Source organism: Melospiza melodia, chromosome 21, assembly GCF_035770615.1.
Source record: "Melospiza melodia melodia isolate bMelMel2 chromosome 21, bMelMel2.pri, whole genome shotgun sequence".
Classification (NCBI taxonomy): domain Eukaryota; kingdom Metazoa; phylum Chordata; class Aves; order Passeriformes; family Passerellidae; genus Melospiza; species Melospiza melodia.
This window is the reverse complement of record NC_086214.1, coordinates 13,379,132-13,401,743: the sequence shown is the minus strand read 5'-3', so window position 1 is coordinate 13,401,743 and position 22,612 is coordinate 13,379,132. Positions and strand designations below refer to the sequence as shown.

The following is a 22,612-nucleotide window of genomic DNA, read 5'->3' as shown; positions in this document are numbered from 1 at the left end:
GCGCACCGATCTCACCCCGGGACGCAGCACCGGCCGCAGCACCGCCCGCGCTCACGGCGGACCAGCGGCGCACGCGTCTTCCGCCGCGCCCTCACTCTCCCGCCCCGCGCACGCGCGGTTCCACCGCAAAGTAGTCCCTCGGTTCTCGCCGCCTCGGAGAAGCCGAGTCCGTACGGCGGGCCGCAGCTGTGGGGCGCGAGGCTTCGGGAGCTCGGTTATACCGTGGGGAACCTGCGGTCCCGCGGCAGATGAGAGACGCTCCTCCCGGCAGCGGCTTAAACGGCGGAGGCCGCGTGACGTCACGTCCGGTGCGGCGCCCCGCGCCTTTAGGCCCGGCCGGGGAGGGCGCGGCCCACAATGCACCGCGCGGGACGGCGGGCGCGCTTGGCGCCAAGCGCGGGGCGCCTCCCACAATGCACCGCGGGCGGGCCGGCATGGCGCTGCCGCCGCTGTCCCCGGTGTCCCCACAGTGCCCGCCGTGTCCCCGCTCTGTCCCTGCCGTGTCACCCCCGTGTCCCCCCCCGTGAGCCGAAGGCCTTGTTCAATGCGCTGTCCCGGCGTGCCGTGCCTCGGGACAGGAGAAAAGCTCTGTGCCCCCTCCCCGGGGGGCAGGACCCAAAATGGCCGCCCTGGGGGCTCAGGGGGGCACCGAGCTCGCTCAGCTCCTTCAGGGTTTAAATCTCCTGGGTTTGGGACTTTTTCCCTCTCGCGGGGTGCTTTCCATCGCTGAACCGATGGGGTGACTCTAGGGGCTCGTGCATCCAACATGATGCGCTTGGGAAAATAAACTTTAGGGGTGGGCTTGACTTGGCGTCTCAGTTAATAAAAGTGGAGGAACAAAAAGCAGTAAAAACTGAGACAAAGTCATATCCGAGTGGATGCATTCGAGAACACTGCTGAGAGCTGCGTGCTCCTGCTGAAGAATGTTCTATATTTACGAAACTTTAATGTAGGGTCACATGAAAAACAGACCCAACACAAAAAAGGATATCCTGGGGAAGAAGCAGGACGAAAATACCCAAATATGTTATGTTTAATAAAATTGTAATTTGAATAAAGATGCTTTAAAATAACTGGAGTACTCAGCATTGTCACAAAGCCCTCAGAGATGTGTTAAAGCAGCTTCAGAGTGAGAAACCACTTCCGTGTGCCCTGTCCATGGGGTAATACAAAAATGTGGGTGAGCTCGTGCTGAAAATGACTGAAATAAATGATCTTGTTTTTTTTAACCCCACCATGAGGGGTTAAAAGTGTCAGAGTGTGGAGAGAAACCTTTTAGGCTGATGAGTTCATTAAGGGATTGTGAAAAACACCTCCTGCCTCTTCCTGGCTGCGCTCATTTGTCACTTTTGTTAATGAGAAATGCACATTCCTCTGGAAGAGCAGCACTGGGGTGGCTGGCAGGAAGGGTGTGCAGTGTCACATCAGGATCTGTGGCACGGGTGCTGCTCATTGTTCTGCCCCAGGGTTTTTCAGGAGGAATGTCCCTGCTGGGTCAGCAAGGGGTTAAACAGCAGCACAGGGGGGTGAGAGAGGCAAAGGGTAAATTCCCGGCTGCTTGGGGATGTTCTCACCTGAGACAGTTTTGGGGTTTCAGTTCTCTCTGTAGTGGGACACAACGTGGGGAGCAGCGACCACAGCCCCTGTGTAACCTCGGGGGGTGCTCTGGGGGAAATAATGGGCTTTTAAGATTATTTAACAAGCTGTTCACAATTTAACAATTGGAGCAGCCTGGGACAGTGGAAGGTGTCCCTGCCCATGCCAGGGGGTGGCACTTGGTGAGACCTAAGGTCCCTCCCAACCCAAACCCTTCTGTGATATTAAAAAAATTTCAACAAGTCCCCTCCCCACAAAAAACCCCCACAAATATCCTGATTGTGCTTTTCCCAGGTGTAGGGAAGCGCCATTCCTTGCCAAGAAATGAGTGTCTGTTTTCAAAAACTCATTAAAACCACTGAAAGTTATTCTTAAAGGCATAATAAACCAATGGTGAGTCTGCCTGCTTGGTGAAAACCCTGTTGCATAATTTCTTTTGTGTCTTAATAATCCTCATAACTGCTTTAAATGGTTCTCTTAATTACCTTAATGAAGTGTCTCTTTATAGAAGTATTAGATGTTTTTTTCCTCATTACCTTCCTCAGGTCTGTGCTATCACTGGAGTGTTTAGTTGGGTATGCTGCACAGTACTTATTTCTCAGAGTCATTTTTGCTTTTCTAGCAAAACACATGTGGGGAATTAATAAGTTATGTAGAACATAAATTACTGGGAAGGCAAAGGCAAATAATCTTGCTAAAAAAAGAAGCCAACCACTGTAAAATGACAAGTTTTTCCCTCAAAATGGGAGCAATGGAAACCAGGGCTCTCCAAAGGAGAATAATGCAAACATTGCCCACATAACATCATTGCTGATTGTTGTTGCTGAGGGAGCTGGGGAAGCAGGAGGTTTCCCAAGCAGAGCTGCAGGGCTGGGGCTGAGGCCCACGCCTGTCATTGCCCAGCTCTGTCACAGGAACCTGTTTGTCCTAATCCAGCTGGATTGGTCCTGACTAATCTCACTGCCTTGCAAAATAACAGTTCATCAAAGCCCAGATTGTCTGGGAGAAAAGGGTCGGTTTTTAACAGGCATCTGAAGTCATTTTTTTGGGGGAACTGAGCAATGAACTGTCCAAACTTGCCATTTCCCTCCTGTAACTGTCCTTTGGAATCTGCTGCTGGAGGGCTTTCCTTGGCATTTCACCAGGAACTTGAACCACACAGGTTGTGTCTTTGGAGGTGAAACACAAAGCTGATATTTTGGTGTGTATATATGTGTGTGTGTGTGAACATTTTAAATAGTGCTTCAAAATGATCAAACTTACTGTTTTGCATGTAGAAAAAGGATGCAAAAATACCAGTCTGACGTTTTCAGAGAAACTCTGAGCTTAAGATAAGACAAGGAAAGTGTGTGTAAGCTTGAAAAGAATTCCCATAGCAGCGGATGGTGACAGAGCTCGTTTTGTTTATGCAGATTTCACTGTAAGCAAAGAGATTTCCTCTGCACATGCTGGGGCATGTCTGGATGCAAACAGAAAACACAGCACACTGCCAGTGGGAGTTTTTCCTGGAAGCCAGCCCAAAAGGACACACACGGGTGGAGACTTAAAGGAGAAAAGCCAGACAAGCAGAGGTAACGCCACCAGAATTCAAATGGTCCCAGGTGGATTTGGAATGTTCATTTTTGAATTTTCCAAACCCTGCTGTTTTTCCTTTGTGAGAGCAGCCACACCACACAGGTGGCCCCATGATGTGCTCAGGTTCAAGGTCCCTGAGCAGAGTGACGGGGCACAGGGAAGCAGCATCAGTTAGATTGTGTGTGGTTATTTGTTGGGCTGGTAGCAATAAAAGGTTAATTAAAAAAAAATTTAAAATAATAAAAGTCATGGGTTTGCTGAGATTTCTGCTGTCTTGTTTTCACATTACTTGGATTTGCAGCGATTCCCACATGCCAGCACACCATGGCTGGGGCTGGGAGGGAAAGGGGCAGCAGTTAGCACAGACCAGAAAGTTTCAGTGAGCCCCCCCAGTCCATTTTCATGGATTTATTTCCCTGGGAGGGCATTTCTGTTCCTCCTGAGCTCTGCCATCGCTCCCTGCCTCCCGCTGTCACCGAATATCGTGGCAGCTGCTTGCATTGCTCTTCCCTCTCCCTGCCTGGTGGGATGCTCCAAGGCCTGACGAGGAGAGGGAGGAAAATGAATGCAAACTGTCAATGTAAATAAACCTGCTAGCATTTATTCCTGCTAAGGCATAAATAAGAGGAAATGAGTGAATCCTTTTGGGTCGCTCATTTCAGAGGGAACCTCGGGGTTTAGTGGGGACTGGGCAGCGAGGGTTTTCCTGCAGGTGCTCCTTTTCCTTTTGCTCTTTTTATTTCCCTGTGCATTTTCCTGGAGTTGCCTCCTTTCCCCTCGATGCATTCCCACACTCCAGGGGTGTGGCACACAGCTGGCATTTGGTGAGGAGTCACTGCCACAGTGCACGGGTGGCACAGCTCGGGGCTCACCGGCCCCTCCTGGCACACCCTTCCCACCACCTGTGTTCCAGCTGGGAGTGAGCAGTGCCACCCTGACACAGGGAACTGAAATGCTGTTTGTCCATTAGAGATATTGATTGCTGCTTATCTGGCGTGTGGCATCTGTCACCATCCCTGCCAGGACACCGCAGGGCCACGGCCAGCGGGAGCTCTGCACTTACACATCCCCGGGATGTCTCTGTGGGGGCCGTGCCACCCAGCCAGGCCTTGGGAGCGTGGATAGAGCTGGATCTCTTTGTTCTCCAAAAATAACCCAGATTTGCCAGGCCTGAGTGGTTTTTAAAAGGAGGTTTTCCATTAGCTCTCCGTGGAGAGCCGCTGGCAGCGCTGCCGACGTCCCCGCTCCCTCCTTTCAGCACCACGCAGCCCCTGTGGCATCACTGGGGGCTTGCTGATTTTGTTTAACACAAAACTACAACGAGAGCAAAATGCATTAAGATTGGTTTCTAGCAGAATATTTTAAAATACAAATAAAGTTTTTGGAGCTGTTTTGTGGGTGCTGTAACTTTATGTAAACACTGGAAGAGGCGAAGGACTGTGATAACCATGTGAAACAAAAACTCACAGAGACCAGGCCGGGAGGGACACTGGGCCATATATTTTTCCTGTCGGAGCTCAGTGAAAGGCAAATAAATGAGGAAAAACAAACTCAACGTTTACAAAAGGGCCAGCGTGGGAGCAGCCGCCAAGGTCCGGAGCAGGTTGCTGATCCCAGTGCCCAGGTACTGCTGAAAAGGTTCTGCTCCCTGGAAATCCTGTTCCACAGCATTTTATTATCCAGACATCCCTAATCTAGGAAACCTCATGCTTCATATCCCACTAACTCTTAAGGAGAAGGATGCAAAGGAAGTGCTTTTAGATGAGCAGGTTAAAAGATGTGTCAGAAATTAGGAGTGGAGCCCCAGCAGCAACTGTTCCATGCTCTGCTCTGCAATGCAAAGAAAAAACTAGACAATTTGATTTATATATAATACTGGACTTGCTGTACCACCATAGCCCAACTAAAACATGAAATATAACCTATTTTTTCCTCTTCCTAATAGGCCTTTAAGGTGCAGTTTCTTGAGGGCAGTAAATAGGAATATCAGGCCTTTGTCAGCTGCGTCATTTAGAGCATGAAAGATGGATACTAATTTGATAGTTTCCCAAGAAGCATACTAATATTTGTATCCTCTGAAATACACGTGAGACAGAAAGGATCCATGGAGCAGAAGCTGCCTGGGATGAGGAGCCTGGGACAGGCTGGCAAGGGCAGGGAGCTGCAGCACCAGTAAAAGGGAACCAGTTAACCATAAATCCAAGGCTCTGGATAATGTCCTGGCATACTGAGGACTTTACCTCTTCTTTATTTGTCTTCCTGCTCCAGAGGGTTTCACCACACACACACACGTGGGGCATCCCTGTGAGGCTTTTTTGCTGTTAGCAGCAAACAATACCTGTGCTGTGGGGCCAGGGGTGAGCGCAAAGCAGCACCTCCCCTTCTGTTTGCTCCGAGAGCATCAGTTGGCCAGTGAGCAGTTTTTCACCTCTAGGGCTCAGTTTTGTTTATTATCCCCCTTTTCATTCCTCCTTATCCTCCCAAACTATTGCACGCCTGCTTGGAGTTAAACACCAGCTGAGCACTGTGGTGGACTGGGGCTGAAGGGCCCCTGGGGACTGGTGGGACTGGAATGAGCTGGAAACGCATCTCCCAGACCCCTACATTGGTGGTTTACAGTGGTTTTGGGTGTCACTGGTGTCCGCTGGCTTCTGGGTGCTCCACAGCAAAGCCAGGTGTGTGTGCTGGTGGCTGACCACAGGCTGGCCTGGATCCCAGCATGGGGCTCACCTGGATCCCAGCATGGGGCTCACCTGGATCCCAGCATGGGGCTCACCTGGATCCCAGCACAGGGGCAGAGCTGTCCCAGGGCACCGAGGGCTCACCTGGATCCCAGCACAGGGGCAGAGCTGTCCCAGGGCACCGAGGGCTCACCTGGATCCCAGCACAGGGGCAGAGCTGTCCCAGGGCACCGAGGGCTGTTCCCAAGGCCACGTGTCTGTGCAGGGCTGTGCTCTCCTCCCACGGATACTCCCGGGCCGTGGGACCTCAGCAGTTGCGACATTCCCGTAATAAAAGCAGCACCTTTGCGAGCTTTGGCAATGTTTGGCTGGAAGCCTCTGCTGTTTGTTGGCCATGAGGAGCATTCCTGACACCTCTCCCTGTGTATCCACGATAACCATCTCCTCAAAGCAGGGATGGGGCTGGACCCTGCCCAGTCACTCCCACCCTGGGAATTGTCAAGCAGGGCATGGGATGCACTTGCAGCTCCAGACAGGAGTTTCCCTGGCTCGTCCTGGAGATGGTAGGTGAGGTGGATGTGGGCTGTGCTCCCCTCTCTCCCTGCTCCTGCCCTGGTGCCCTGGCTGAGCCTTTGGGTTGTGCTGCTCAGAGCAGTGCCCGGCGCAAGGACAGCCCTTCCCTCTGCATTTCCAAGGCTGATTAAGCAGGAGGCAGAGTAGCCTTAAGCGTTCCTCTAATTAAAACAAAATCCCTCATGGCCTCTTACATACAGACAGATATTACAGACCTAAGGGTTGTATAAATGTGTATTTATTGATCAGATCAGCTGTTGCAGCTCTTTCTGCAGAGTTCAGTGAGAGCATCACGATGAGCAGGCTGGTGAGGAGGGCAGGAGGGGTTTGACCTGAGCTCTCAGTGATGCCAGCCCAGGGCCAGCCTGTGGGTACTGCCTGCTATGAATACATTTATACACATTTGTGTACATTTATGTACACTGAAATATACAGCTGAGCCCACTCATATACCTGGTTTTTTGTGCAAGGAAGGCAAAAGCATTTCTGGTAAAGCCTGGAAGTGATTGAAGGACAGGGCATACTTTCCAGGGAGAAGCAACCACTTGAAAGCTTTTGCAGGCTGAGATTTTGTGCTCAACAAGTTGCTCCAATTTGAAGCAGGATCCTAAGAAATGTGTGTGGTGGAAGTGTCTGCAGGCCTGGATTAAAGCAGTGCTGGCAGATGAGGCTGTAGCTTCCACAAGATAAACATTACAGAAAAATAGTGTAAATACGGGGGATTCTATTTTTTCCCTCATTTTTCCCTCACTTGGGCCAGGAACTGCTAAAGCTTAAATAAATCGTTGCAGAAGTGAGACTGACCTAAATTATTCTACACAGTGGAGACCTTGTCTCTGCTTTTGGAGATTCTTGTATTTAAGCTGTGCCAGAAGAGGGTTTAAGTTGTCTGTTCAGCAGTAGCTCCTTCCTACGCCCTGGGGAGCTCGGGGGAAGGTGTGAGATCGGCTGGTGTGTGCCAGCAGGGCTGCTGGGGAGGCAGAGCCACCAGCTCACACACGCCGGGGAGCCAGAAGGGATTTTGGTGCCACGCCGTGCCGTGCTGGGTGCTGGCAGGTTTCCCTGCCCTGTGTGGGGCCTGCGCTGTGCTGGGCTCCGCTTGTTCCAGGGCCTAATGAAGCCACGCATGCGTGTCTGATCAGGGAATGCACAAGTGCCCAGATAATGTGCATTGGAGCACCCGAGGTTGCGCATCAGCATCCAGACTGACCCTGCAGGGCCACACGCAGGGCCACACAGGTGCAGGGCTGTTCCTGCAGGGAAGGGGGGTCAGCACATCCATGGTGGCTCATCCTGTGCCCGTGAGCCCCCATCAGGGCATGCATGAGCACCGGGCAGTTCATGCATGAGTGCCCGTTACTTGGCATACAAATGCCCAATTAGCCCGTGCATGACTGCTCAATCACTTCATGCATGAGCTCTAAGTGGTTTGCACATGGATTCCCAGTAGGCTCACTGGTGAGCGCCCAGTGTGTTCCCAGAGCAGGGACTGCCCTGGGCACTGCAGCCCGTGGCTGGAAGAAGGAGCCAGGAGCGTGGCAGAGTGGAGGGAGTGCAGCACAGGGACGTGGCTGATGTGGATGTGCTGAGGAGGGGCAGGAGAAACCCCCACCCTGCAGTCAGCCCAAAGCCACTGTCATGTCTTGGCACTCCCAGCTCCTCTGACGGCAGCACCGTGCTCTGTGTGACCACAGGAACCCAGCTTTGGCAAGTGCTGTGGCTCACAGGAGGGTGGAGTGAATGATCACAACAGCCCTTCCAGCCTTAAAAATGTAGGAAGCCTTTGATGTGTAGGCAGGATGCCTTGCAGATAAACTATGTGTGGTGTAGGGCTTGTGCTGGAGCACCAGCCCAAGGAGGGGGAGCACAGAAAAATGGAGAAACTCAAGGTAATATTACCCATCATCCTGGCCCTGGCCCTGCAGGTACCAAGTCTGTGTCCCCAACTCCTGCACCATGGTCAGCTCAGAGTCCTGCACAGCCCACTGTGGGAGTGAAGCCACAAGACACAGTCACAGAGCGTGTGGCTTGGATGTGACTTTTCCTTCAGTGTTTATGTTGTCTCCAAACCCGTTTTTCTGTTCAGGACAGATCAGATTAAAGGGAGTTGCCAGCCCTCAGTGCATCCAGCCTTTCCAGGAGCCTGGGCTGGGGTGGTGGGAGCTGGGAGCAGAGGGCTGGATGGCTTCTCACCCCTCGTCCCCGTGCATGCACTGAGGCAGTTCTCACATCCCTATGCTCATACAGCCCTGGCAGGATTCCAGAGAGACGTCCTTATTTATGGATCCTGCATGAACTGCACACCGCGAGTCACTCACAAAAACTTGCAGGGAGCAGCTGACCTGAATCCATATTAATAAGGCTCACAAGTCGTGGAGTGTTTTCTCTCATGCCTGTGGGATGGCAGGAACGCGCTGCCTTGTGGCACGCAGCCTTTGCACAAAAAGCCGTCTATAGCTGCCACATTTTTCAGCCCGTTTGCCTTGGAGATAAGCCCAGGCTGCCCTGCCGTGGTGCCACGCTGCCTCTGCTCTGGACAGACCTGGGGACATGAGGAGCCATGGTGCCTGCATGCTGGAGCCAGTTAAAGGCTGTGCTGGGGTTTCAGAGCCTGGTGTGGGATGCTGGTGGGGTCTGGTCCCCCAGAGGAGCATTTCTGCTTGGGCAGGGACAGCTCACTGGGAAACCCAGGGCACAGTCCCAGCTCTGGTACTCCTGCACTCTGGTCTCACGTTGGGATGAAAGCCTCTGCAGATCAGGCAATAATCCAGGGGACTTGGGGCTGCTCTTGCTGTTAAAGGACCACTCATGGTGTCCAAACCCTCCTCGTCAGCGGTGGCAGCTCCCGCGGGAGGTTTTAGAGCCTTTCCTTTTATAGGGCTTTTTCTTTTTCCACGGGATTTATCCAGGTTCAATAGCAGGGATTCAGGGAGATAATAACGTACATTAACCAGGGGCTGGAAACTGCTTTGCAAACAAGATTGATCAAAGCAGCCAGGATGGAGAGCAAACCCTCCGGAATGTGCTTTGCAAAACACTTGCCAAAACAATTGAAACCTGGTGAAAAATAACACACTGGGCAGCCCTGGGGGCTGTGCCAGGGAGCAGCCAGAGTGCTGGTGGGGGGCTGCAGCCACGAGCAAGGGCTCTTGTGGATATGATGAAGTGGCCAAAGCCCCCTTGGGATGGAGCAGCAGTGCCCACACCCTCCATTCTGCTCCAGAGGGGAATTAATTGAAGGTGCTTTACTGCTGCTGTTGTTTTTATTGATTATTGGCAGAGAGAGTGACTGATGGTGGAGTCTAGAGAAAGGACAGGAGCAGAGGTGCAGGAGACATGTGGGAGGAGGAGAGAGGAAGGAATTCCTGCGAGGACAGGAGATGAAGGTGACATTTCAGCCATTGTCTGCTGTGGATCTGTGCTATAAAGTAAGTCAGTGTGCCACGTCCATGGCAGGGCAGAGCAGAAATAATGGGCTGAGTCATATCAAAGTGAGTTTAGGTTAAACAAGAACAATTTCCTGTGGGGGATGTTTCTACAGAAGTACAGCATGGAAGTAGAACTGGTGGAAGAAACGCTGCCACACTCACACTGTCAGCCCTGCATTTGGATCCCGGACCTCTGCATTTCTTGTGGCAGATGGGCACAAAGTGTGTGGTTTTTTACTTGTAATTGCCTGGGACTGGAAACACATCCCAGGGGAAGCATGTGGCCACAGGGCAGGAGGAGCACAGCCTTAGATGGCAAACTGCTTCTCAGGCCAGGCCCTTTTCCTGTGGATCTCTGTGAAGTGCTTTATATAGTCCACTCAGAGGAATTTATAAACAAATAACCTTTTGTCACTCTTCAGGAATGCATCTCCCTCCATCAATCCTCCAAGCACTTTCTTTGTCAAGGCCACGCTCCTTGCACTGGCAGGAGCAGGACTGAGCCAGGCAGGAGCAGGGCTCCTCTGCTTCCTCTTGCTGCAGATGCTTTGGGAGGAGGCAGGATGTAACTGGGATGGGGTTACACCGGGATTATGGAAGCAGCCACCAGCTCTGGAGCCAGCTCTGGGGACTGGAGACTGTCACCAGTTGAGTTCACCAGTCTGATACCTTGTCCCTTTGCTCCTAAAGGCAGCTGCCTCCTGCCCTGGGCTGAAGGTACCCACAGGCTTCTCCAGGACAGGAAGGAGACAAGTCCTGGTTCTGCACTGGGAAAATACCAGGAGGTCCACATGGTGAGACTCCTGGGGATGTCCTGTGCAGGATTAAAAGTTGGACTCAATGATCCTCGTGGGTCTCTTCCAGCTCAGAGCATTCTGTGATGGGAGCCCTCCTGGGACAGCCAGGGGCTCCCACTGGGTGGGACAGACAGGATGAGCATTGCCCAGCAGCTGCCTCTGGCCTGCAAACCTGCCGAGCCCCTCAGCCGAGCCCTGGGAGCAGAGCCCAAACCTCCCCGGTGCGAGCGGCGGCTCCGTTCCAAGGCTCTGGAAAGCTCATCGGGCACATCCACAGGGCTCAGATGTGCTGCCTCAACAGAGCCTCGGCAGAGCTATAAATAGCCCAGCCAAGCGTGGTGCAGCGAACCTGAGCGGAGCCGGCTGGGCTCCCTCGTGGGCAGGAGCTCCGGGAGCCGTGCGGGCATGGCCTGAGGAGCTGCCCCGCTCTGCCCCGGCAGGCCAGGACTGGGTCACCTCCCCGGGCATGGCCTTGTCCCCCCCAGGCTCCTGCAGCCTCAGGGCCGGCCACTGCAGTGTTCATTCGTCCTCACTTCATTTGCTGCTGCTGACTTCTCTCTTAAAGCAGGGCTCAGGTCTGGACACATTAAGGAACAGTTAATATTTTATTTGCTGCTGGAGTTCTGACCAGTATACAAAGGGCACAGTAGGAAATATCCATTTCATTAGCAAACAGGATTGGCCCATTCCAGGGCTCATGGAGTGAGCCCAGCCCGTCCCCTGGGTGCTGTTACCAGCTGTAAGCTTGTCTTCATTCAGCAATCAAGTCAGGGAGATTTCAGGACCTGCAGTGGTTTTCTTGGTTCTCAAGGCTATGCAGGCAATTAAAACTGGTCTTATTAAGAGGCAGCTGAGACTGGGCAGTGCTGTCTCCCTCTCACTACTGTTCAGGCACTGCAGCGTGGGAACGGGGACAGCACAGGAATCAGGATTTTTTGTTTTGCTGGGCTTTTCTTCAGGTAGCTCCTGCACAGAGCTTCTTGGCACTGCTGCTCAAGTGAAATGGAGCAACCAAAAAGGGAGCTGGCTGTCAGCCAGCCCGGCAGCCGGGGGGGCAGGTGTGCGCCTGGAGCACGGCTATTGAGGGCAGGAGCCCCGTGTGGGACAGCCCAGTGTCTGAAGGGCCAGGGTCACACCTGGGCTTGAGGATCCCTGTGCAGGAAAGCCAGGTGTGCAAAGCACCGGGGTCACACCTGTGTGCCAGGGTCTGGCTGGGCTGTGATCCCTCACTCTGCTGGCCCAGCACAGGATGCTGAGAGCTCACGAGCAGGTGTGTGAACAGAGAGGTTTCATTCTGCCCTCTTGGCTCTGCTGGAACATCACATGTTCTCGAGGTGAACATACAATGAAGCAGCTCAAACAGCCCCATGTCAATGTCACCCCCAGCCTCTGGGTGTGTGGGGACAATTCTCAGCAGCGCAGTGCCCGGGTTTGGGATTTTGTCAGCTTTCCCACACAAAACACGGCTGGCAGGAAAAGGGCCTGGCAGGATGCCCTGAGACATCCCAGGGGAAAAGCGGTGACTCCCACAGGATATGGGGCTGGCAGTTCAGTGAAAGCTGCTCGCTCCCCAGACTTCCCTGGGCATTCCCCACGCTTTGCTCCCTGTGAAAAAAACCCAAGAAACACTGGAACACTTTTGATGTGTTCAGAAGGGGGAAATGTGTCTGGGGAGATGCTGAGTCCTGCGGAGGACACTGAGCACCGGCCTGCTGTGACCTGAAAACCTGGAGGTTTGGGGTATGTGGCGCAGCTCCAGGGAACAGGGATCTGTCCCAAATGGGGTGCGAACAGCCCCAGGGACTTTTCTCAAGTCCCTCTCTCCCGTTAGTGCCCTTCGGCTGTAAGTATGTGCCACTGTGGGAAACATCTCAATGCTCAGGAGATCCATGAACATCACAGGTTGGAGATCTCAGGTGAAAGGTGCCAATGAGGTGCCAAGCTACAACTCATCACTGGGACAGGATTAAATTTGACTCAGGTTGAGCCCTCTGACGGAGAACACTGTGGTGTGTGACTCAACCCAGTGAGTTCCTTTTAGAAAGGTTCAGGCTCCCGCCGGGGATCAGAGTCCCCAAGGTACAGGGGAACCCCGCAGAAGAATCATGACCTCCTAGGGCAACAAAGGTCCCTCTAGCGATCAGCCGCTCCAGGGGATCAGGCTCTTTCCCCAGGGATGGGGGCCGAAGGCGGGGAGTCCCCCGGCTACCACCCACCCCTCACACCGGCCCGGGCCCCTCACGGCCCCTCACGGCCCCCCGGCCCCGCCCCTCCCCGCCGCGCGCCGCCCCGCGGCATTGTGGGATGAAACAGGATGTAGGCAGAACAGCGCGGGCGGACGGGCCGAGCGCGGCGGGCCGCGCCGCGCCGCAGCCAATGGGTGCGCGGCGCGCCGGGCGGCGCGGCCAATGGGGTGGCGGCGGCCCGCGCGCCGCAGCGGGCGGGGCGGTATTTGAGAGCGGCGCGGCGCCGGGGCGCAGAGCGCGCGGGGCGCCGAGCGGAGCGGAGCGGGCTGAGGCAGCGCGGCCGGGCCTCCTCACACCTCCTTCTCCTCGGTGCCGTGCCTCGCCCTCCCGGGGTGGCCCTGTCACTGTGAAGGTGAGCGATGTCTCCGCTGGGCTGTGGCTCTCCAAGCCTCGCCCGACACCGGTCGCTCCGTGTGCGGGCTGGCGGCGGGGCCGCCCCGAGGGCGGAGGTCGCTGTCGCGGCCGGGCGGTACCGGCTCTCGGGGAGCGATCGGAGTCCGCCCCTCCCTGGGGGGCCGCGCCGCTGCGGAGCCGGTCCCGCTCCAGGCAAGGTCACCGCGGCCTCGGGCGCCCCTGGAGCTCCCCCCGTGAAGGTCACGCAGGGCTCCGGCTCCCGGGAGCCCTGCGGGGGAAGGGGCTGTGCCGCACCCCCTCCCGGGGTCCTTTTCGGCCAAGGTGGTGGATGCGGTTCGTGAAGGGGTTGGGTCCCGTCCTCAGTCGCGAAATCCATGCTGTCCTGGTGGTGGAGCGGTGGGTGCTGGGCTCGGGCCCCGTTCCGATCCGTGGGATCTGTGTTGCCCTGGTAGGGAAGTGATGGGTGCTCCCATCCTCGCGATCCACGCTGTCTTCATGGGGAGATGGTGGATGCTGGGCTTCAGCCCCATCTCATTTCTAGGGTTCTGTCCTACCCGGAGAGGGAAGGAGTGGTTACCGTGGGGCTTGTGTCTCCTGCTCTTCCCAAAGCTCCAGCTTGTCCTGCTGGAGTACTGGGTTTGAACGTACAATTAAGACCTTAGCCTACTCTGGTAAAAAAAGGGTTGGGTGCTGCCTTGGGCCTAATTTCCCTCCCAAGGCCTCATTCTGCCCTGGAGTGGCAGCTGGGGCTGTGGTCTTCCTCCTCACAGACCACATCCTGCCCTTGGGGGGAAGGGGTGGCTGCTGGAGCTGTAATGTTACCCCTTCCTAGGCCCATCTTGCCCTGAGATGAGTGCTGGGGCTTTGTGGTTTTCCTCAGAGAGGGTCAGATTGGGTGGCAAGACCCCAAAGAGCCACCTGTGATGCTGTGGTTTAGGGTTATGCTGTGTCTGTGGTGCTGCTGTAAGCCCCAGGGAGTGAGCAGAGACTGGGGCTGCTCTGTGCTGTTCAGGTGGGTGCAGGGTGTGACACTGCTGTGGCAGGTGCAGCAGCACAGCCCCTGCCCTGCTGTGTGCCCTGGAGCAGGGGAGGCTCCTGGCCGGCGTGTGCAGCCCTGCTGAAGGATGATCGCTTTCTCCTCTGGCGCTGTCGCCCGCGGCAGCACGGGCCTGCACTGGGATGCTCCTTGCCTAGACAATGAGGAGGGAAGGTGCCCTTTGCAGGTCACTCTGTGCCTGCTTGTGCAATAGCAGGTGCCCTCTGAACCCTGTGAGCAGTGCAGGTGTGTGAAGGCCTGGTGTGTGTCAGGGCTTGCTTGCTCTCTTTCCCTAAAGAAGCTTTTCTGGAAGAATGACCCACAAGTGGATTTCTCTTGCTTCCTTCTTCCTGTGGACTGGACACCCAGAAGACTTTTCCAAGGGATGGTCAGATTCCCGGGTGGTGAATCCCAATCTACACACAGTTTGGGCTGTTCTGAGCTTTGTCTTTTCTTCCCTTGGCTTCTGTGCTGCAGGCAAAGCCCCACTGGCTGGAACCACGGCCTGGAAAGGAGCAAACAGCCGGGAAGTGGCTTTTCCAGGGCTGTGATAGGAGCATGTGCTCTCTGTTGGCAGTGGAGCTCAGTTCCTGTCATTCCTCCCGCTGCTGTTGGTGTGTGTTAATAGCAGTGCTCTATTAAACACTATATCTAAACTGTATAAATTAAGGTGGCAATAGAAGTCTTCAAGTGCAGGCAGAGGGAAGAATTGAAGTATTGTAATCAGAGGGCTGCAATTATGTAACCGGATTCTCTTTCTCTCTGGGTAGCAAGCTCCTTTAATTGCTGTAACAAAGCTACTCCTTCAGTTTTCTGGGGCTCTTCCAGGAAGTGATCATTGCAGCAGATTTTTTTCACTCCACAGCAGAGCTAAAAATGTGTAGTTTCACTGTTTCAAAACACACTTGGTAGTATCACTCGAGACTTAGTGCTGTAAAAGGATTTAGGAAACTTAATGGTGCTCTACAGGCTTAATTGGAGGCACTCCTTGCCATTAAGAAGCTTATTCCCACAAAGTTTTAATGTGCTGGGGTAAGAGCTGCTGCAAGGTGAGCAGCTGGATCCCCAGGTAACGTGTGCCTCTCCAGGCCTCGAGTGGGGAATGGGAGTTAGGGCTGTGGTGTCCAGAGCAGGCCTTCATGGTGGCCTTCTCCAGGGCCTGGGGAGAGACTGCAGCGTTGGGATCAGGAGATCCCAATTTCTAGGATAATGGGAACTGTGCTGGGCACCTCCCTGGCAAGGCCATGTCAGATCTGATGGCTGCAGTGGCTGGTACAAGGCAGTTTAATTTTGAGAGCAAAGGGGTTGCACGCCTCACTCCAGGCCAAGTCGAGGACTGCAGTAGCACGCTGGTTTTGGCATCTGAGTTGTGATTGCCAGTTGAGGAGGGGGCAGGAAAGGAGAGCTTTGCCAAGCTTCTGTCCCTGTGGTGGGACCTGCTTCCCCTGCCCTGTTTCCAGGCTGCAGTGTGCTGTTAACCTGCTTCTGGCTCATCAGACTGGCTATGTCCCCTGGGAACAGCTGAAGGCCGGGTTTCATGGCAGAGCAGCAGGGAACTGAAGGTGTGATGATGGCTGAATGTGGAACAATGCTCCTTCCAGGCTAAACTAGCAGCAGGAGCTGTGGCACCTGGGATGAGGCAGAATGGAAGCACTGCTGCTCTGAATGTGCTTCCTGAGCTCTGTGCCCGTGCAGACAGTCTGGGATCTGTTGCTTGCAAGGCACTGAGCAGGGGATGTTCCAAAGCACTGGCACACCTGGATGGCACACTTGGCTGTAGCCTATGGGTGTGCAGGAGGGCTGTGGCTCTCTGCAGATCCCGTCTCCTCCCACACATCAGCTTTTCCTGCGTGTGGTGATGCTGGACTACCTCTGCTCCAACCTCCAGCCAGTGCTCTGGCTGTAAGGGGCACCTTGGCCTGGGCTGCATAGGCAGCCCCGATAAACTCACTGTGGCCATAACAGAGTGTGTGGTGTCGCCTTGTGACGCAGCCTGCACGGAAAGGACAACCTCTGATGCACAGGAAGCAAAGTCTCTGTTTGGGAAGGGATTAAAGGAATCTATGTTCTGCCTTAGGTTCACCATGTCTGACAGAAAGGCTGTGATCAAGAATGCGGACATGTCCGAGGACATGCAGCAGGATGCTGTAGACTGTGCTACACAGGCCATGGAGAAGTACAACATAGAAAAGGACATTGCAGCATATATCAAGAAGGTAACTCCGGGATGAGGGTGCTGTGCTGGCTGCGACTTCCCAAAGCTCCCGGGTCTGTCAGGAGCCGAGTGGCTGAGGCTTCATGCTTGCGTGCTGGGAGGGAGAAGATACTTGGCTTCTTGGCTGCTTTACTGCTGTTTTCAAGAGGATGGAGTGACTTCTCCAAGGTCAGGGGAGGGCTGTGGCAGAGCTCTGGCAAGCTCTGAGCAAACTGCAAGTGCTGTCCCTCAGGATTTGCCAGCCTGGAAAGGGCTGGCAGCTGCCTCTGCTTAGGACTTGCTCCACAGACCTGCAGCACCAGTGCAGGTGGGATCACCCTGATGTTTCCCTTGGTGGGCAGCAGTGCATGTGTGGTTCTGGGATGGACCTCTCTGGCTGCTGGGGCTGTGGAAGCTGCTGTGTTAGAAACAGTGCAAGCAGCTGCCCTGGCTGGTGAAGAGGCTCTCTCCTCGTTTGCAGCAGTCCGTTAATTGAGTCTCCTGCTTGATGATGGAAGCTGGGGAGCTGTTGGTTCGCCCTGTAGCAGCTTCTCAGAATGGTCAGGAAAGTGCTCTTGGAGGAGGGAAATGTTACTTCAGAGGCAGTGAAGTCCTGGCACCTGGGCTGGTGTTTGGGCCTTGCTTGTAATCTAAGCTTGAAGGCAAAGGATTCAAAGGTGTCTCCTGACTTCTCAGATCACTTTGAGGCATGACTTAGCTCTAAGTGCTCGGGGCAATGCAGCCTGTAAAGTGAGGGAGTGCAACAGAAGGCATCCAAAAAGAACTTGGCCTTTATTTCATGAGAGTGTGTTGGGAGGAGGGAAGCAATTTGATGCACCCTTGTGCCCTGGCAAGAAAGCCTTTTCCTTACTTCAAAGGTTACCTGCAAACAGCTCAAACTCTTCTGCTGTCTGAGAACTAGAACTGGCTTTAATCTTGGATGTTGAGTCTGTTCTGGCTCTGTCTCAGGGGAGGGAAGGGTGTTCTTGGGAGTCCTGTGTTAATTAGAGGGAGGAAAATGGTCTTTAACCCTATCCTGCCTGCTAAGTAGGAGAAGACTGTTGAACCAGCATTCAGCTTGTTTACCTTTGACCTCTTGGGTCTTTTCTCCTTGGCCTGTGACTCTGCCTGCTCATTTTCAGCATGGATTTTCCCCTCTTTGCGTACAAGAGTCCCAAATAGCAGAAGCCAGGCTTTTCTTCCTTCCTTCCTTTTTTTAGGTGACCTTTAAGCTCAGATGCCTTGCTGGAGCAGACATGCCAAAACCTCTTTTTATTTTTTTGTGAGTGGGTTTGGAATGGGAGAGAATTATTCCCCTGATTAGCCTACACACAGGGCTGGAGCAAGGAGAGCTCTTGCATCTGCCCTTCCTGCCCAGGGCCGATGGTGCTCCAAGGCTTAGAAGACGTTTTGCTTGTGTTGAATCCTTCAAACAATCCAGTGCAGAGGTTTGGTTGCTTAATTTAATAGTGTCTTGCAGTGGGGTATCTCAAGATGCTGCAGGTGGGAGGAGAGGTGATAGTGTGTGACCAGAACCAGCTCAGAATTTGTGCTAGGACTATTCTGATGTGGGCTTTCTTGGCCTTAATGCCTCTCTTCTCTTTCTTCAGGAATTTGACAAGAAATACAACCCAACTTGGCACTGCATTGTTGGCAGAAACTTTGGCAGCTATGTAACACACGAGACAAAGCACTTCATCTATTTTTACTTGGGTCAGGTTGCAATTCTTCTCTTCAAGTCTGGATAGGAAGTAGGAGCGATTGGAATTTGGACTGTAATGCACTGATGGCTGAAGCCACGACTCCCTCTAACATGGCTATGCCGCTGCATGGACTGTATACTATATTTAATGTGTATATGTTGCAGTAAAAATCTACTTCTGTTTAGTTGCCTGGGAAGAAGGCGGCATTTTTTTGTTACTGCTTTTTTCGGTTGTATTGCACTAGGAAACCTGTAAATGCTTAAACAATGGCCTTTACGTGGGAAGAAATAAAACTATTCCACAACAGCTCCCTCACTGGTAACTCCTTCTTTGAGGCTGGGAAAACTTTTTTGGGCAGGCCAAAAGCCCCAGACTTCCTTACCGAGTCCTGTTAGACTGTTAATCTTGCAAAGAGGAGCAAAGCCAGTGTGAGCCTCTGTCCCACCCTGCAGACTGTAGAGAGCTGGCTCTCCCAGTACCCTCGGGGCAGGTCTCAGACCTTCCCTGAAAGCTGGTGGGGTGGCTCTGGGTGACGTGGCTTCCACACCCAAGGTGATCTCCACCTTTGACTGTGATACAGGCTTGCAGCTGGCACCCTCGGTGTTCTTGCTCAGTGCCCTTTGCTGTATTTTTGGCTCTGCTGAAACATTGACCTAGACTTGAGTAAGCAATTCAGCGTGGTCTAGAAGGCTTCGAGTCCAGCCCCTGAGTTCCTGCTTGTTGCAGAAAGCAGCAATCCTGTGGCTGAAGTCTTCAGACCCCCATACTGAGTCTGAAGCCACGTGGCCCGGCCCCGCAATGGAGTAGGATATCAAATTGGTGACTACTGACAACAGCTCTATTCGGCATGTTTGTAGCCAGTTGTCTCAACACTGCCTTAACTTGATGCTCTCCTTAAAGCAAGCTAGTCGTGTGGAAGACTTGTAAGTGGCCACTGTCTCTTTTTTATTTTTTCTTTTATTTTATTTTCTGTAGCTGATAAGCTATTTCCGGAGGATTGTCCTCTATGTTCTGATATCTGCTTTTGTTCTTAAAGCACAGTACCAAGAAGTTTAAATTTACATGTGATGTTTGTGTGAAGGAACCTCATGTGACATCTGCTTCAAAGGCAGACAAATGTCTTGGTCTCCAATAGGTTCAGCAGTGATGTTGTCTTAGTACGTACTGACTCGGGATTACACTGCAGGAAGTTCTGACCTGGGTGTGCACAAATGCTGTGTGATGGCAAATAAATCCCTGGTGCTTGTTCTAAGCTCTAATTATTGGTTTGCTGACTAATGCATTGGCAATACCACTGGGCTGGTGAGCCCAGCTTGTGTCTCTGAGATTAATTTGGTGTTGGGAATAAATCATTGCTGGGGGCAAAGGGCAGAGTGAAGGGAGCTCTTTGTGAAATGATTTGGTGACCCAGGTTGATGACTTCCTGAAGTAAAAGTCCTTCTTGTCTCTGTGCAAAATCCAAAGTATGCCTAATTTTGTATTATGGGTAGAACAATGTTGTAACTAGAAAGAATGTAGCTGTCATAAGTTCATGTCGATGGAAATGTCTGCACTGGGATAATGTGCCTTGGACTGTCTGGGGCACTTGTGTGGTCTTGTCTCTTCAGAACTCCACTCTGGGTCTGAAAGGAGAATGTTTTGGGTTTGTTTTTTTCCAAGCATGAGTCTAATGTGAATCTGTTCACGGTCTCTCGTGGAGCAAGATCTGTTCCCTTCATAACTGCAATTGCTCAAATACCTTTTTTTTTTTTTCAAACATTAAAGGTGAATTGACACATTTGAACAGCCTCTGGTTTCTTCTTCCTTACCAGCTTTCCTGAGCAAAGCCAGTCCATGTCCAGAGAGGGTGAGCAGTGATTTCTGTGCCCTGGAAGGTGCTGATGACCCAAAGAAGGCAGGTCAGGGAGGGAGGAATGACTGGAGGAGCTTAGGTGATGCCTGTGTGCTGGTGCTGATGTCCAGCTTAGCTCAGAGGCTGAGCCAGAGGAGGGATTGAGGGAATTGTGTCCTGCTGCACCCTGATGGGATGCTCTGTGCCAGGTAACCTGGATCTGGATGGCTGGGACCTGACCTCTTAACGGCTTGAGGCAGCCAGGGGGTGGCACAGCAGCTCCCTGCGCAGGAATGTGATTCCCTGCTTCCCAGAAAAGCAGGCTTTCCTCCAGGCCTCCTCCCTGTGCTGGAGAGAGAGCTGAGAGCTGAATCTGGTGTGTTTAATGCCTCTCACGGTGCGGGGGCTGCGGGCTTGCCCTTAAACAACCCCCTCAGCTTGTTATCTTGCTCCTGATGCAACCTCAGTTGGGGGTTGTGGCCCGGGTGATATTTTGGAAAAGCTGTGGGCTCTTCCCAAGCACAGCAGTGTAACAGCTCTGCCGAGGCACAGTAACACCAGCGTGAGCAGCGTGACTCAGCCCCGGCGCTCCATCCGCGCAGCACGGGCTGAGCAGCACAGCACGGCTGTTACACACGGCCCATCTGCTCCAGCCTGCACCTGCCAGTGCCCCGGAGCAGGGCTGGTTCCCACTCTAGGGGAGCTGCCAGTGATGCTCTTTTCTCTGTAGTCCCAGCCTTCTAGCTGGGAGGGGAATTGCTGGGCCGGGGGCTGGGGCTCTGCATTCCAGCCCCGGCTCAGGCTGGGTTAATACTGCCTCCAAGGAGATGTGCAGCCATGTGGGGCTGGGCTGGTCAAGCTCCCTCTGTGCACAGGGCCCTCAGAGAAGCTGGATCCTGAACCCCAGCTGCAGTGCAGCAGGCTGCTGATCCAAACCTCAGGTGAAACACTTTTCCAGCCTTTTCTATTTTTCCACTTCCATCTGGGAAACCCCTATTCCAGCCATGTATCCAGTGGCTGTGGTACTGCTGGAAATCCATCTCTAGTGGGATGGGGAGGTCCTGCCAGGGCTGGAGGGATGGTGTGCCCTGGAGCTGACACACACCAGTACAAAGTGGGCTTGGTGCTTCCTTGGATGTGTCTCTGCAGCAGGAGTCCTGCTTCAGGCTGATGAAGAGGAGCTGTTGCTCACATCCTCAGAAACTAGGCAGTGAAACAGAGCAGTCTTTCCCCTAAACCATCTTCCTTGCAGCATTGGGGCCCTGGAAAACACAAGCTGCCTGAATTTGAGCAGTGCTTTCCTCTACACATCTGAGAGCAGGGGGAGGTTTGATCCTGGAGCTGTGTCCCACTCCCCAGCAGCTGATGAGGCTCTTGGCTTTGACTTTTTCCATTGCTGGGCTCCTCTTTGTCTCCAGTTTCCACCGGCACAGGTGTCCTGGATGATGCCTCGGAGCATTAACTGTTTCCGTGCTGGAGAAACCAGTGGCATTCCCGGGATGGCTGCTCAGTTTCAAGCTATTTGGGACACAACTGGAAGGTATGTATCTGCAGGGGGATCATCTGGAGGAAGAAACTGCTTCCAGATGTGTTTGGGCAAAAATGCTATTGAAATGTAAACTCAGTTTATTGAAATGTAAACTCAGTTTATGTTGTGCTGCCTCACAAGCCTCAGAAAGCTCTGGGTGCAGGGGAGGGACACAGGCTGCTGCTGTGGGCAGGCTCTGAGTGCAGATGTGCCTGCAGATGTGCATTCGCTGCGGGGAACCGGGTGGTTTGTGGCTGGTGAGAGTGTCACATTGTTTTCTCTCTTACCAGCCAAGTCATTCAATTCCTCATGCTGAGTATTCCTTCCAGATGTGGAAGTGCCTTACAAAGCAGGGCTGTGTGGCACTGGGGAGCTGTGCTCTGTATCACTACTAGACACTGTCTGGGATTCACCCTTCTGCAGAATGAGCACTGTGTAAAGCCATGGGAGGAGGTGTCAGTCCATCTCCCTGCCTGCCTGGCACTATGTTCTTCCCCTTCTCTGTGACCACTCTGGAAAGGGACAAGTGGCATTCTAGGCCTGGGAGTTGCACATTGCTCCCGTGGGAACACCCGGGCTGCAGGTCAGGGCTGTCCTTGTCTCCCAAGCAGCCTGCAGCATTGCTGCTGCAGTGTTGTGCTCCAGGCACGTGCAGGCAGAGCCTGTGGCTGCACAACCCAGTACCCACCAGACCTGTTCCTTCTCCCAGTGCTTTTGCAGGTGATTAGTGATGATGAGAGAGAACGTGGAAATATTTTTTATCTCGCTTTCAGCCTCTGCTGGGTAAATCCTGAGGAGGACGATGGCACACAGTGAAGGAAGCAGGGCTATGCCATCCCTGCCCACCCGAGGTTTCCCTCCTTTGTTCTATTTATTGAGCAAGGATCCTGACACCCTTTCCCAGACAGTGAGTCACAGCAGCTCTGTCTGTGCAGAAGCCATGTGTCTTGGAGCACTTTGTAGATGCAGGAGCTGCAGGAGCCTCGCAGGAGCCGACTGTGTTTATTAAAAGATGATCAGATGTTTCCTTCCTTAAGGCAGTGTCTAGCTGAGGCTGAGTAATAACTCAT

The 22,612-nt window shown here is 53.4% G+C and overlaps 1 protein-coding gene across 2 annotated transcripts; it reads left to right on the top strand.

Annotated features, from left to right (window-relative positions):
* The first annotated feature begins 13,119 nt into the window (after positions 1–13,119).
* Positions 13,120–19,966, top strand: DYNLL2 (dynein light chain LC8-type 2). Of its 2 annotated transcripts, XM_063173635.1 has the most exons (3): positions 13,120–13,248; positions 16,364–16,502; positions 18,091–19,966. In XM_063173635.1, exons 2-3 carry the CDS (start codon positions 16,371–16,373, stop codon positions 18,226–18,228), a joined length of 270 nt encoding a protein of 89 aa, XP_063029705.1. In that variant the 5' UTR covers positions 13,120–13,248; positions 16,364–16,370; the 3' UTR covers positions 18,229–19,966. The 2 variants fall into 2 exon arrangements, with proteins under 2 accessions (XP_063029705.1, XP_063029704.1); XM_063173634.1 differs by lacking the exon at positions 13,120–13,248 and having other exon boundaries at positions 16,345–16,502.
* The last annotated feature ends 2,646 nt before the right edge of the window (positions 19,967–22,612 follow it).